This window comes from Vanacampus margaritifer, chromosome 19 (genome assembly GCF_051991255.1).
Source record: "Vanacampus margaritifer isolate UIUO_Vmar chromosome 19, RoL_Vmar_1.0, whole genome shotgun sequence".
Lineage (NCBI taxonomy): Eukaryota > Metazoa > Chordata > Actinopteri > Syngnathiformes > Syngnathidae > Vanacampus > Vanacampus margaritifer.
The window spans coordinates 4,464,160-4,479,303 of record NC_135450.1 but is presented as its reverse complement, the minus strand read 5'-3'; the positions used below and the strand labels follow the sequence as shown (position 1 = coordinate 4,479,303).

The following is a 15,144-nucleotide window of genomic DNA, read 5'->3' as shown; positions in this document are numbered from 1 at the left end:
TTTTCGTTTCAAACTTTGCTCCACAGCAATCGACCCGTGTCCACCACAAACAGAAGGTACTGTACAAAAGACGTGTGATAACTGTGAAATTATTTGATGTAAAAGTCATTCCTAGAAACCTGTTTCAAGGACTAACATTTTATGGATAGTACTTGCACAGTATAAGATAGCAATCTAGAGAATGGCAGTGAAATTATATTTTACTCTTGACTTAGCATTGCAATAGTCAGACTACAGAGGGTATGTTCACACTTGACAGGTTTAGTTGTATCTTATTTTAGCATTTAAGGTATTTGGAAATAATTTTGTATTTTATGGGAAGGAGTTTAGTCGACTGGATTTGGGGTAACATTTTCTCCTGTCTCTTGTGATGCCCCTCTGCTTCAGTGAAAATTGTCCTTGCGTTGGACACTCCAACCAAAATGGATTTATCGGAGATCATCAATCAACTGAGGGATGCTGTTAATAACGCCTCCTTACCATTAGAGATAGCAAATGATTTAACGCTGACAAGTTGGAACACGACCACAGGTGAGAATTTCTGTCAGTTGATTGGTCTCCTGGACAAAAGTTTCTAGCTGTCCTATTTTTATGTACTTAAAAGGGTTACTAATTAATCACCTTGGCACAAATATCATTTTAGCCTGCCCTCTGAACTCTACTGCTGGAACTGAATGTCAGTGTGAAGATTACTTTGCTTGGCCATGTGACATTTGTGACACGTATGATGAATGCAGCAATGGAAGTACCTTAACCTGTGACTGCATAAAAGGAATCCCTCTATCGGGAGAGTTCTGTAAGCCAAACTCAAGTAAGTGCAGACCCTGTGAAAGTGTTGAAACGACAATATGTAAAACTCAAGCATAGTCCATCCATCCATTTTCTTCCGCTTATCTGGCTTTTTGGGGGCGGCAGTCGAAATAGGGATGCCTATATTTCCCTGTTCCCAGCCACCTCCTCCACTTCCGCCGCGGTGTTTCCAGGCCACCTCTTGGAAGTAGTGCCTCCAGCAAGTCCTTGTTGTGAACCAAGGTTAACTCAGTTGAACATAGCTGGACCACTTCCCCATATGGTATCCACCTGATATTTTAACGACTGCTAAATTGGGAGTTCCCGGTTTCCACTGCCCTCAAAGTTCCCCACAAGCGTTCCATGCAGTAAATACATTACGGCGGACAACGTGTCAATCCGAATGCGGATCTTGCAATACATTTGTCATTCACCTGTGAAAAAGACCACAGGAGACTTGAACCCCTCCATCCATTCCAGGTCAAGCAAAACTTTGTTTCAAATCCGCAGGGACAATCCTGCCTTTTCCGAATGAATACCATTGCATCCAATTTGGAAGGGGCAATTCTAGCCCAAGCAGCATCACACTAGACTCAGAACCATCGCAGCACATGTCACAGTTTACAATTTAATTACCGTATTTTCATGACCATAAGGCGCACTGTATTAAAAGGTGCAGTCTCAGTTACTGGGAGCTATTTCTGTATCTAACACACATAAAGGGCACCGTGCTATTGGGCGCAGGCACGGTTAAACATATGTTAGCTCCAATATGGTAGCATTCTTTCATGTTAAAACATACGCTAGCATGCATGCTAGCCCTGGTGTATGTTTTTAAAAAGGCTGAGGAGCAACTGAGTTTGGTTGTACTTTATTGAAGTATTTCACGATGTAAACAGTGAGTTTGGTTGTACTTGAAGTATTTATTAACTCTTTGACCGCCAAAAACGTTAAATAACATTTAGTAAAATCCTACGGAGGACCGCCAAAGACGTTAAAATACGTTCACTATGTTTTTTTGTTTTTTTTGGGGAAATGGGTGGAGGAAAGCCTTGGCCAGCTGTGCTGAAAGTATCAAGCAGATCTAGTTAGTATAATGAATACTGCATGAAATAATATCGTTTCACAAAAAGCTTGATTTCTCCCTATTTTGTTTCAAAACAGAGCATTTGGGTGAAACTAACCATTTTCTATTGTTGATTACTGAAAAATGGAATAAGGTAGAAACAAACTTTTTTTTCTGATGAAAGATGAGAGTCCAATCTTTCATTTGGTAGTATGTGTGTTTCCATAGTCCAAACACTGTGGACCTTGAAAGATCAGTCAAAATGCTTAAATCGGCTGGCACCCACGGCATCCCTTCTCTGAAAACATCTGGCAGTCAAAGACTTAATGTATTTACTTTACTTTTGATCAATCCTAATCTACAAATCTTTGATCATTAATCGAGTTGCTCGAGTTGGTTTTCCAACTCGGGCCACCACGCCTTGTTTCCATGGAAATTCAGCTTTGTCTTATTGACTTGGCAAAGCTATTTTTCCTGCTTCCTCCACTTGCGAACAATGGATTCGTTGATCTTGAATTTTCTCGCAACTGCTCATAGCGCTTACCCAAGTCGCACGACAATATTTACTGATTTTGGAACTCTCTGTATACAAAAGGCGCACCCTTAATCGACGATTTTTAAGAAATTTCAAAACTTTTAAGCGTGCATTATGGTTGTGAAAATACAGTAGATTATTATTGACACATTATCTGCAAACACAAGAGGTGAGACTTCAAGGTGACCTCTACATCTATCCTGCGTTGAGAAATTATGTTTAGAGAGATAATCTCTTAAAATCTGTGACAAAGGACAGCTTTGACAAAGTCCAAAGTTTACTGTGAAAAAACTGTCTTCACTCCAGTCACTGTAAACCCAGCATCCCAAATGACCTGCAGTACAGTAGATTTCCCCTGTTTATCTTTTGTATCTAGCTGTATTTTATTTAAATTTCAGGTGACTACAGTGTTTGTTTTAAGGATTCTGAACAATTTTTAACCTGTGATTGGCTAATGAACAGTCCAGAGTTTAACTCACCTCCAGCCCAAAGTAACCTGAGATGGGCCTAGCCGACCCCAGTGAGAACAAAGACAGTAGAAAATAGGTGGATGGATTTAATTTGATGAGGACATTGTTTTCCCTCTTATAGAATGATATTGTAATATTTTTTCTTTCAACATTTGCTCCACAGCAATCGACCCGTGTCCACCACTAACAGAAGGTATGTTGATGTAAAAGTCATCTCTGGAAACCAGTTTCAGTTCATATATTTTAGCCAGACAGTTTGCTTTTTTTTCCTAATTCATTAAAGTAATAGTTTAAATGGTACATAACTTAGCTCAGTTTTTTAAATATGTCTAATTATAATGTCAGATCACCTGGAATTTTGCACATTAGTGCTCTCTCTCTCTTTCTCTCTCTCTCACTCTTTCTCTCTCTCACACACACACACGCGCGTGCTACACGGCTAACTGTATGTAACTGCAGTTCCGAAACCAACGCACCGTACTATTGGGTGCATGCATGCTAAATACAAATCGTAACATGCGTGCTAAAATCAAACAGTAGCATGTATGCTAAAATCAAAGCGTAACGTACTAGCATATATGCTAAAACATACGGGAGCAAGCATTGTACCGTGTTTTAAAAAGGCAACTGGAGCAAAATAGTGAGTTAGTTAGGTTGTACTTTATAATTCAAATATTTAACAATTTACGCACATTTTTCGTTGCCGTGCAGCTCGTCAAGACACTTTAAGCCAGGCGTTCACAATCCATTCACATACCGTGGTGTAACTCGTCCGGCCGGCACTGCCTCACAACTTGTTTTGGTGGAAGTGTGTTCTCCTTCACTCATCCATCGCTCCCATGGTTCTTGCAACTTTACTTTGAACGCCCAGTTTAAATGTCCAGCGGTTGGAGTTCGTTTATTAATCCTCCCGGAATGATGGCAAGCCCCTAATTCGTTTTCTTGCTTCCTTCACTTCCAAACCATGGATTAATTGATGTGGAATTATCTCGTGGCTGCTCTATTCCCATGTAAAACCGCGTGACTGATAGCTTGCAGTTTAAATTGTGCCTCGTAAGCATTTCTCCCCTAGCTGATGCCATTTTCGGAGTTCCTTAGCCAAATTGATGTTGTTTTGCACAGCGCAAATACCAGCAGTATTTTGTTATCCGTTCCTGCTCGGTCTCAGCCGGAGTTCAGGTCGTCTACGCGGATACCGTCCAGCCGCTGCACATTGTCAAAAAAGTGGGGTCCGAACAGGGTAGATGAAATGAACTACAGCAGACAGGAGGTCAAACTGCAGTCTGGTGTTTTATTTTATTTCTTTTTATTGACTTTATTGTTCCATCTCCACATTCGAGTACATACAGCCTCAACTCACTTCTGCCTTAGCCTCTCCTTTGTCCGCCGCTGTACCTACACAGGCGCACTCCAAATTCACACGTCATCTACAGACCTCACAGTACCTTGCCTCCGTAGCTCGAGGAGGCAGCCAACCAGGAATGAGGGTGAACCAGCCCACCAATCAGAAATAAGCGTTTGCACAGCAACATTTGCCCCGAAGCTTGGCTGGAAGGAAAACGTTTCTGGAACTCGGTGCACACATAAGACAAATTTAAGACTTTTAAGTGCGCCTTAAAGTCGTAAAAAATACTGTAAATTTTCTTGAAAACCTCTCGTGCGGCTGCCAGTTTACTTGGGCGGGGCGCATGGTGTGGGAATCAGTGCACATAGTGACTCTTCACACTGAGAAAGTGTAATAATTTTAACTGACAAGTTCTGTATTTACGTAAGATAATTTTTTCTCGCTCTGGAGCTTTACTTTAGTGAATCATACAATGACAAAAATAACGGCAGAACGGTGCATTGCCACGACAACAGCATTTCTAAAAAACTTGCAAACTTCGTGTTTTAAGAGAATGAAAGCTGAAACACTCTCCTGAGCAAATATGAGCTAGATCCGGTTAACCCGCTTGGAAAGAACTTCAAAGAAAAAACATATATTTATTTTTGGAAGTAGGTGGGGCTACCAACTATGGTTATGTTCATAGATTTTCTTAGACCTGGACTTTCGGGAAAAGAGGCTCACTGGGTTAAGTTAAAGCAGCTTTATTGTCACAGTGCATCATCAGATTTTGCAACACCGTTATGGCCACACCCTTTGCCTAAAAGTCACAATATTTGGTCTGAGGCATGATCAACATCTTAAAAGGAACCCTGACTGTCATGACAAGTTTGCTCTATATTATTTATTTGTTTGTTACTAACATAACTATGAGATTCTTTCTTTCTTTTTGCCCAGCTCGTGTAGTGTTTGACGTCATGTGACGCTGTTGCCGCTCCCGTTCCTCGCAAGCGCGTTTCTTTCTTTCTTTCTTTCTTTCTATCTTTCTTTCTTTTTTAAACAACCACATGCATATGACTACGGCCGGCCTCGCTATTTAGAGTTGTGCGTGTGAAGAATTTATGGGTAGCAATAGTTCAGCTACTTCAGATACTTCAGCGCAAGTAACGTAAACTATCACTTTATTTCCGGTTGAGCATGAGAGGAGTCGACGAGGCAGTGGAACCGTCAAGGCGTTTGACTACCGAACCGATTGGATATTGACAGCGCGAGCACATTTTGTTTTTGCAGACAAAGGGTGAAGTCACGGACAGTCAAATCCGTTTCGAGCTGATCTGACTGAGACGCATCCTGTCCAAATCAGATATGAAACAACCTCCCGCATGTGGTTTCAATCCGTCCCGGAAAAATCGGATTTCATGTCCTTTGTGACTGTTCAGACTACAAAACAGCCATCCACTTTCGATCTGGATCGGCTAAAAATCGGATTTGGGCTTCCAGTCTGAACAAGGCTTTTATCTCCTAGGCACATGACCCACATTGTATACTCCTCCTTTATGGTCTATTCAGTCATGAATGCTACACTTGAGGTAATTTGTTTTCATGTAATCTGTGTTTCTTCCTTGCCTCAGTGGACGCTGTTCTCAACATAAGCACATTCAACACTGAGCCAAGGGAGCTCATGAGTCAACTAAGAGAAACTTTGAAAAATCTCTCTTTACCATTCAACATCAGTGTTGATTTAATACTGACAAGCTTAAATTTGACCACAGGTGAGAATGTATTTTACGCTAATTGGTTTATTTTTTCTGTCTGTCTAAAAAAAAAAAAATACTTTCATCTTCCAGTTTTTTAATATCAAATTAGTCAGTGTTGTGACGTGTTTTTTTTTTGTTTTGTTTTTTTCAGTCTGCTATAGAGACTTTAATGGACAGGAGCAATGTCAATGTGAAGATGAGTATCTATGGCCATGTGACATCTGTGAAATTTATGGTGCATGTAACAATACTAGTCTGCAAAGTTGCAACTGCATAAATGGAATTCCTTCAGATGGGCAGTATTGTGAACGAAGTAAGTGAATCTATTTAGATTAATGCGCCAGGATATGAACAAGGATTTGACTCTTACGTTTACTAGTAATAATAATGTTTTAATGCATACTGTTATATTTTCATTTGTGCTCCATAGGTGTCAACATCACATGCCCAACACCACCACCACCACCACCAGTAGAAAGTAATGTATCTGAGACATACGTACAATACATGACTCTTACATTCATTTACCTAAGAGCTTAACTCTAAGTACAATTACATTAAGACCGAGCTGCGCTCTTCTGAGCAAATGTGAGCTAGATCCGGTTGGAAAAAAAACGCTAAAATAAAAAAACAACATGTATTTCTTTTTGAAAGTAGTTGGGCTACAACTACGATGAAATATAGTGTTATGTTTGTAGATTTCTTCAGACCTGGACTCTCATCGAATGTGCGAGATTTTGAGAAGAGAGGCTTATCTCGGTCAAGTTAAAGCAGCTTTATTGTTACAGTGTAACATCAGCCTTTGCGAGACCGTAATGGCCACACCCTTTGCCGAAAAGTCACAATATTTGGTCTGAGGCATGATCAAGATCCTAAGGCTTCTCTGACAAATTTTCAACTGGATCCGTTCAACGGGCTTGGGGTACTAGATAAGAATGTAAAAAAATTAATTTCTTGTCACCACTAGTTGGCACTACATGTATAACTGAATATTGTCATTTAGATGCCTTCAGGTCTTGACTATAAACAAACATGAAGCTTGGGATTTTTTGGAGCATGTACACGGGAGTTAATTCAATAAGCATTTCCTACTTTGTGACAAAGCGAAAGGCAAAATTTTATGCCCCGCCTACTTCATATAGTATTTCAAAAACTCAAGATTTCCCCCCCAGTTGTTATCCTAGATCTTAAGATAATACAGCCCTAGTTTTAAGTCAATCAGAATAATCCTCTAGGACATTCAACAATTCATAGCTCACTTCCTGCACATTTTAGGATAGGACTTCGCTGACTTTTTTGTACGTCACACGGTGCTACATGTGCCTCCCAAAATTTGCGGCCCTCGGTCCAACTTGCCGCGATAGGGCCTCATTAGGGGTATACTCCTCCTTATGGTCTTTTCAGTCATTGTTTGCTACCCTTGAGGTAATTTGTTTTCATGTAATCTGTGTTTCTTCCTAGCCTCATTGGACGCTGTTCTCAACATAAGCACATTCAACACTGAGCCAAGGGAGCTCATGAGTCAACTAAGAGAAACTTTGAAAAATCTCTCTTTACCATTCAACATCAGTGTTGATTTAATACTGACAAGCTTAAATTTGACCACAGGTGAGAATGTATTTTACGCTAATTGGTTTCTTTTGTCTGTCTGTCTAAAAAATAATAATACTTTCATCTTCCAGTTTTTTAATATTAAATTAGTCAGTGTTGTGACGTGTTTTTTTGTTTTGTTTTTTTCAGTCTGCTATAGAGACTTTAATGGACAGGAGCAATGTCAATGTGAAGATGAGTATCTATGGCCATGTGACATCTGTGAAACTTATGGTGCATGTAACAATACTAGTCTGCAAAGTTGCAACTGCATAAATGGAATTCCTTCAGATGGGCAGTATTGTGAACGAAGTAAGTGAATCTATTTAGATTAATGCGCCAGGATATGAACAACGATTTGACTCTTACGTTTACTAATAATAATCATGTTTTAATGCATACTGTTATATTTTCATTTGTGCTCCATAGGTGTCAACATCACATGCCCACCACCACCACCACCACCACCAGTAGAAAGTAATGTATCTGAGAAATACGTACAATATATGACTCTTACATTCATTTACCTAAGAGCTTAACTCTAAGTACAATTACATTAAGACCGAGCTGCGCTCTTCTGAGCAAATGTGAGCTAGATCCGGTTGGAAAAAAACACTAAAATAAAAAAACAACATGTATTTCTTTTTGAAAGTAGTTGGGCTACAACTACGATGAAATATAGTGTTATGTTTGTAGATTTCTTCAGACCTGGACTCTCATCGAATGTGCGAGATTTTGAGAAGAGAGGCTTATCTTGGTCAAGTTAAAGCAGCTTTATTGTCACAGTGTAACATCAGCCTTTGCGAGACCGTAATGGCCACACCCTTTGCCGAAAAGTCACAATATTTGGTCTGAGGCATGATCAAGATCCTAAGGCTTTTCTGACAAATTTTCAACTGGATCCGTTCAACGGGCTTGGGGTACTAGATAAGAATGTAAAAAAATTAATTTCTTGTCACCACTAGTTGGCACTACATGTATAACTGAATATTGTCATTTAGATGCCTTCAGGTCTTGACTATTAACAAACATGAAGCTTGGGATTTTTTGGAGCATGTACACGGGAGTTAATTCAATAAGCATTTCCTACTTTGTGACAAAGCGAAAGGCAAAATTTTATGCCCCGCCTACTTCATATGGTATTTCAAAAACTGAAGATTTCCCCCCCAGTTGTTATCCTAGATCTTAAGATAATACAGCCCTAGTTTTAAGTCAATCAGAATAATCCTCTAGGACATTCAACAATTCATAGCTCACTTCCTGCACATTTTAGGATAGGACTTCGCTGACTTTTTTGTACGTCACACGGTGCTACATGTGCCTCCCAAAATTTGCAGCCCTCGGTCCAACTTGCCGCGATAGGGCCTCATTAGGGGTATACTCCTCCTTATGGTCTTTTCAGTCATTGTTTGCTACCCTTGAGGTAATTTGTTTTCATGTAATCTGTGTTTCTTCCTAGCCTCATTGGACGCTGTTCTCAACATAAGCACATTCAACACTGAGCCAAGGGAGCTCATGAGTCAACTAAGAGAAACTTTGAAAAATCTCTCTTTACCATTCAACATCAGTGTTGATTTAATACTGACAAGCTTAAATTTGACCACAGGTGAGAATGTATTTTACGCTAATTGGTTTCTTTTGTCTGTCTGTCTAAAAAATAATAATACTTTCATCTTCCAGTTTTTTAATATTAAATTAGTCAGTGTTGTGACGTGGTTTTTTTTGTTTTGTTTTTTTCAGTCTGCTATAGAGACTTTAATGGACAGGAGCAATGTCAATGTGAAGATGAGTATCTATGGCCATGTGACATCTGTGAAACTTATGGTGCATGTAACAATACTAGTCTGCAAAGTTGCAACTGCATAAATGGAATTCCTTCAGATGGGCAGTATTGTGAACGAAGTAAGTGAATCTATTTAGATTAATGCGCCAGGATATGAACAACGATTTGACTCTTACGTTTACTAATAATAATCATGTTTTAATGCATACTGTTATATTTTCATTTGTGCTCCATAGGTGTCAACATCACATGCCCACCACCACCACCACCACCACCAGTAGAAAGTAATGTATCTGAGACATACGTACAATATATGACTCTTACATTCATTTACCTAAGAGCTTAACTCTAAGTACAATTACATTAAGACCGAGCTGCGCTCTTCTGAGCAAATGTGAGCTAGATCCGGTTGGAAAAAAACGCTAAAATAAAAAAACAACATGTATTTCTTTTTGAAAGTAGTTGGGCTACAACTACGATGAAATATAGTGTTATGTTTGTAGATTTCTTCAGACCTGGACTCTCATCGAATGTGCGAGATTTTGAGAAGAGAGGCTTATCTCGGTCAATTTAAAGCAGCTTTATTGTTACAGTGTAACATCAGCCTTTGCGAGACCGTAATGGCCACACCCTTTGCCGAAAAGTCACAATATTTGGTCTGAGGCATGATCAAGATCCTAAGGCTTTTCTGACAAATTTTTTCAACTGTATCCGTTCAACGGGCTTGGGGTACTAGATAAGAATGTAAAAAAAATAATTTCTTGTCACCACTAGTTGGCACTACATGTATAACTGAATATTGTCATTTAGATTCCTTCAGGTCTTGACTATAAACAAACTTGAAGCTTGGGATTTTTTGGAGCATGTACACGAGAGTTAATTTAATAAGTATTTCCTACTTTGTGACAAAGCGAAAGGCAAAATTTTATGCCCCGCCTACTTCATATGGTATTTCAAAAACTCAAGATTTCCCCCCCAGTTGTTATCCTAGATCTTAAGATAATACAGCCCTAGTTTTAAGTCAATCAGAATAATCCTCTAGGACATTCAACAATTCATAGCTCACTTCCTGCACATTTTAGGATAAGACTTCGCTGACTTTTTTGTACGTCACACGGTGCTACATGTGCCTCCCAAAATTTGCAGCCCTCGGTCCAACTTGCCGCGATAGGGCCTCACTAGGGGTATACTCCTCCTTATGGTCTTTTCAGTCATTGTTTGCTACCCTTGAGGTAATTTGTTTTCATGTAATCTGTGTTTCTTCCTAGCCTCATTGGACGCTGTTCTCAACATAAGCACATTCAACACTGAGCCAAGGGAGCTCATGAGTCAACTAAGAGAAACTTTGAAAAATCTCTCTTTACCATTCAACATCAGTGTTGATTTAATACTGACAAGCTTAAATTTGACCACAGGTAAGAATGTATTTTACGCTAATTGGTTTCTTTTGTCTGTCTGTCTAAAAAATAGTAATACTTTCATCTTCCAGTTTTTTAATATTAAATTAGTCAGTGTTGTGACGTGTTTTTTTTGTTTTGTTTTTTTCAGTCTGCTATAGAGACTTTAATGGACAGGAGCAATGTCAATGTGAAGATAAGTATCTATGGCCATGTGACATCTGTGAAACTTATGGTGCATGTAACAATACTAGTCTGCAAAGTTGCAACTGCATAAATGGAATTCCTTCAGATGGGCAGTATTGTGAACGAAGTAAGTGAATCGATTTAGATTAATGCGCCAGGATATGAACAACTATTTGACTCTTACGTTTACTAGTAATAATCATGTTTTAATGCATACTGTTATATTTTCATTTGTGCTCCATAGGTGTCAACATCACATGCCCACCACCACCACCACCACCACCAGTAGAAAGTAATGTATCTGAGAAATACGTACAATATATGACTCTTACATTCATTTACCTAAGAGCTTAACTCTAAGTACAATTACATTAAGACCGAGCTGCGCTCTTCTGCGCAAATGTGAGCTAGATCCGGTTGGAAAAAAACGCTAAAATAAAAAAAACAACATGTATTTCTTTTTGAAAGCAGTTGGGCTGCAACTACGATGAAATATAGTGTTATGTTTATAGATTTCTTCAGACCTGGACTCTCATCGAATGTGCGAGATTTTGAGAAGAGAGGCTTATCTCGGTCAAGTTAAAGCAGCTTTATTGTCACAGTGTAACATCAGCCTTTGCGAGACCGTAATGGCCACACCCTTTGCCGAAAAGTCACAATATTTGGTCTGAGGCATGATCAAGATCCTAAGGCTTTTCTGACAAATTTTCAACTGGATCCGTTCAACGGGCTTGGGGTACTAGATAAGAATGTAAAAAAATTAATTTCTTGTCACCACTAGTTGGCACTACATGTATAACTGAATATTGTCATTTAGATGCCTTCAGGTCTTGACTATTAACAAACATGAAGCTTGGGATTTTTTGGAGCATGTACACGGGAGTTAATTCAATAAGCATTTCCTACTTTGTGACAAAGCGAAAGGCAAAATTTTATGCCCCGCCTACTTCATATGGTATTTCAAAAACTGAAGATTTCCCCCCCAGTTGTTATCCTAGATCTTAAGATAATACAGCCCTAGTTTTAAGTCAATCAGAATAATCCTCTAGGACATTCAACAATTCATAGCTCACTTCCTGCACATTTTAGGATAGGACTTCGCTGACTTTTTTGTACGTCACACGGTGCTACATGTGCCTCCCAAAATTTGCGGCCCTCGGTCCAACTTGCCGCGATAGGGCCTCATTAGGGGTATACTCCTCCTTATGGTCTTTTCAGTCATTGTTTGCTACCCTTGAGGTAATTTGTTTTCATGTAATCTGTGTTTCTTCCTAGCCTCATTGGACGCTGTTCTCAACATAAGCACATTCAACACTGAGCCAAGGGAGCTCATGAGTCAACTAAGAGAAACTTTGAAAAATCTCTCTTTACCATTCAACATCAGTGTTGATTTAATACTGACAAGCTTAAATTTGACCACAGGTGAGAATGTATTTTACGCTAATTGGTTTCTTTTGTCTGTCTGTCTAAAAAATAATAATACTTTCATCTTCCAGTTTTTTAATATTAAATTAGTCAGTGTTGTGACGTGTTTTTTTTGTTTTGTTTTTTTCAGTCTGCTATAGAGACTTTAATGGACAGGAGCAATGTCAATGTGAAGATGAGTATCTATGGCCATGTGACATCTGTGAAACTTATGGTGCATGTAACAATACTAGTCTGCAAAGTTGCAACTGCATAAATGGAATTCCTTCAGATGGGCAGTATTGTGAACGAAGTAAGTGAATCTATTTAGATTAATGCGCCAGGATATGAACAACGATTTGACTCTTACGTTTACTAATAATAATCATGTTTTAATGCATACTGTTATATTTTCATTTGTGCTCCATAGGTGTCAACATCACATGCCCACCACCACCACCACCACCACCAGTAGAAAGTAATGTATCTGAGAAATACGTACAATATATGACTCTTACATTCATTTACCTAAGAGCTTAACTCTAAGTACAATTACATTAAGACCGAGCTGCGCTCTTCTGAGCAAATGTGAGCTAGATCCGGTTGGAAAAAAACGCTAAAATAAAAAAACAACATGTATTTCTTTTTGAAAGTAGTTGGGCTACAACTACGATGAAATATAGTGTTATGTTTGTAGATTTCTTCAGACCTGGACTCTCATCGAATGTGCGAGATTTTGAGAAGAGAGGCTTATCTTGGTCAAGTTAAAGCAGCTTTATTGTCACAGTGTAACATCAGCCTTTGCGAGACCGTAATGGCCACACCCTTTGCCGAAAAGTCACAATATTTGGTCTGAGGCATGATCAAGATCCTAAGGCTTTTCTGACAAATTTTCAACTGGATCCGTTCAACGGGCTTGGGGTACTAGATAAGAATGTAAAAAAATTAATTTCTTGTCACCACTAGTTGGCACTACATGTATAACTGAATATTGTCATTTAGATGCCTTCAGGTCTTGACTATTAACAAACATGAAGCTTGGGATTTTTTGGAGCATGTACACGGGAGTTAATTCAATAAGCATTTCCTACTTTGTGACAAAGCGAAAGGCAAAATTTTATGCCCCGCCTACTTCATATGGTATTTCAAAAACTGAAGATTTCCCCCCCAGTTGTTATCCTAGATCTTAAGATAATACAGCCCTAGTTTTAAGTCAATCAGAATAATCCTCTAGGACATTCAATAATTCATAGCTCACTTCCTGCACATTTTAGGATAGGACTTCGCTGACTTTTTTGTACGTCACACGGTGCTACATGTGCCTCCCAAAATTTGCGGCCCTCGGTCCAACTTGCCGCGATAGGGCCTCATTAGGGGTATACTCCTCCTTATGGTCTTTTCAGTCATTGTTTGCTACCCTTGAGGTAATTTGTTTTCATGTAATCTGTGTTTCTTCCTAGCCTCATTGGACGCTGTTCTCAACATAAGCACATTCAACACTGAGCCAAGGGAGCTCATGAGTCAACTAAGAGAAACTTTGAAAAATCTCTCTTTACCATTCAACATCAGTGTTGATTTAATACTGACAAGCTTAAATTTGACCACAGGTGAGAATGTATTTTACGCTAATTGGTTTCTTTTGTCTGTCTGTCTAAAAAATAATAATACTTTCATCTTCCAGTTTTTTAATATTAAATTAGTCAGTGTTGTGACGTGTTTTTTTTTGTTTTGTTTTTTTCAGTCTGCTATAGAGACTTTAATGGACAGGAGCAATGTCAATGTGAAGATGAGTATCTATGGCCATGTGACATCTGTGAAACTTATGGTGCATGTAACAATACTAGTCTGCAAAGTTGCAACTGCATAAATGGAATTCCTTCAGATGGGCAGTATTGTGAACGAAGTAAGTGAATCTATTTAGATTAATGCGCCAGGATATGAACAACGATTTGACTCTTACGTTTACTAATAATAATCATGTTTTAATGCATACTGTTATATTTTCATTTGTGCTCCATAGGTGTCAACATCACATGCCCACCACCACCACCAGTAGAAAGTAATGTATCTGAGACATACGTACAATATATGACTCTTACATTCATTTACCTAAGAGCTTAACTCTAAGTACAATTACATTAAGACCGAGCTGCACTCTTCTGACCAAATGTGAGCTAGATCCGGTTGGAAAAAAACGCTAAAATAAAAAAACAACATGTATTTCTTTTTGAAAGTAGTTGGGCTACAACTACGATGAAGTATAGTGTTATGTTTGTAGATTTCTTCAGACCTGGACTCTCATCGAATGTGCGAGATTTTGAGAAGAGAGGCTTATCTCGGTCAAGTTAAAGCAGCTTTATTGTTACAGTGTAACATCAGCCTTTGCGAGACCGTAATGGCCACACCCTTTGCCGAAAAGTCACAATATTTGGTCTGAGGCATGATCAAGATCCTAAGGCTTTTCTGACAAATTTTTTCAACTGTATCCGTTCAACGGGCTTGGGGTACTAGATAAGAATGTAAAAAAATTAATTTCTTGTCACCACTAGTTGGCACTACATGTATAACTGAATATTGTCATTTAGATGCCTTCAGGTCTTGACTATAAACAAACATGAATCTTGGGATTTTTTGGAGCATGTACACGAGAGTTAATTTAATAAGCATTTCCTACTTTGTGACAAAGCGAAAGGCAAAATTTTATGCCCCGCCTACTTCATATAGTATTTCAAAAACTCAAGATTTCCCCCCCAGTTGTTATCCTAGATCTTAAGATAATACAGCCCTAGTTTTAAGTCAATCAGAATAATCCTCTAGGACATTCAACAATTCATAGCTCACTT

General features: G+C 38.9%; 1 protein-coding gene and 1 long non-coding RNA gene across 2 annotated transcripts; both read left to right on the top strand.

The window, feature by feature from the left end:
- Positions 1–647: 647 nt before the first annotated feature.
- Positions 648–11,193, top strand: LOC144039764 (uncharacterized). Its single transcript, XM_077553416.1, has 14 exons — positions 648–811; positions 3,024–3,053; positions 5,816–5,956; positions 6,093–6,254; positions 6,372–6,419; positions 7,403–7,549; positions 7,682–7,843; positions 7,961–8,008; positions 8,991–9,137; positions 9,272–9,433; positions 9,551–9,598; positions 10,583–10,729; positions 10,863–10,911; positions 11,142–11,193. The coding sequence occupies exons 3-14, from the start codon at positions 5,866–5,868 to the stop codon at positions 11,191–11,193; spliced, it is 1,263 nt and encodes a 420-aa protein (XP_077409542.1). The 5' UTR covers positions 648–811; positions 3,024–3,053; positions 5,816–5,865.
- A 979-nt stretch (positions 11,194–12,172) lies between these two features.
- Positions 12,173–14,354, top strand: LOC144039694 (uncharacterized). The gene is made up of 6 exons (XR_013289514.1): positions 12,173–12,319; positions 12,453–12,614; positions 12,732–12,779; positions 13,762–13,908; positions 14,043–14,204; positions 14,322–14,354. It is a non-coding gene; the product is annotated as an uncharacterized LOC144039694 (long non-coding RNA).
- Positions 14,355–15,144: the final 790 nt, after the last annotated feature.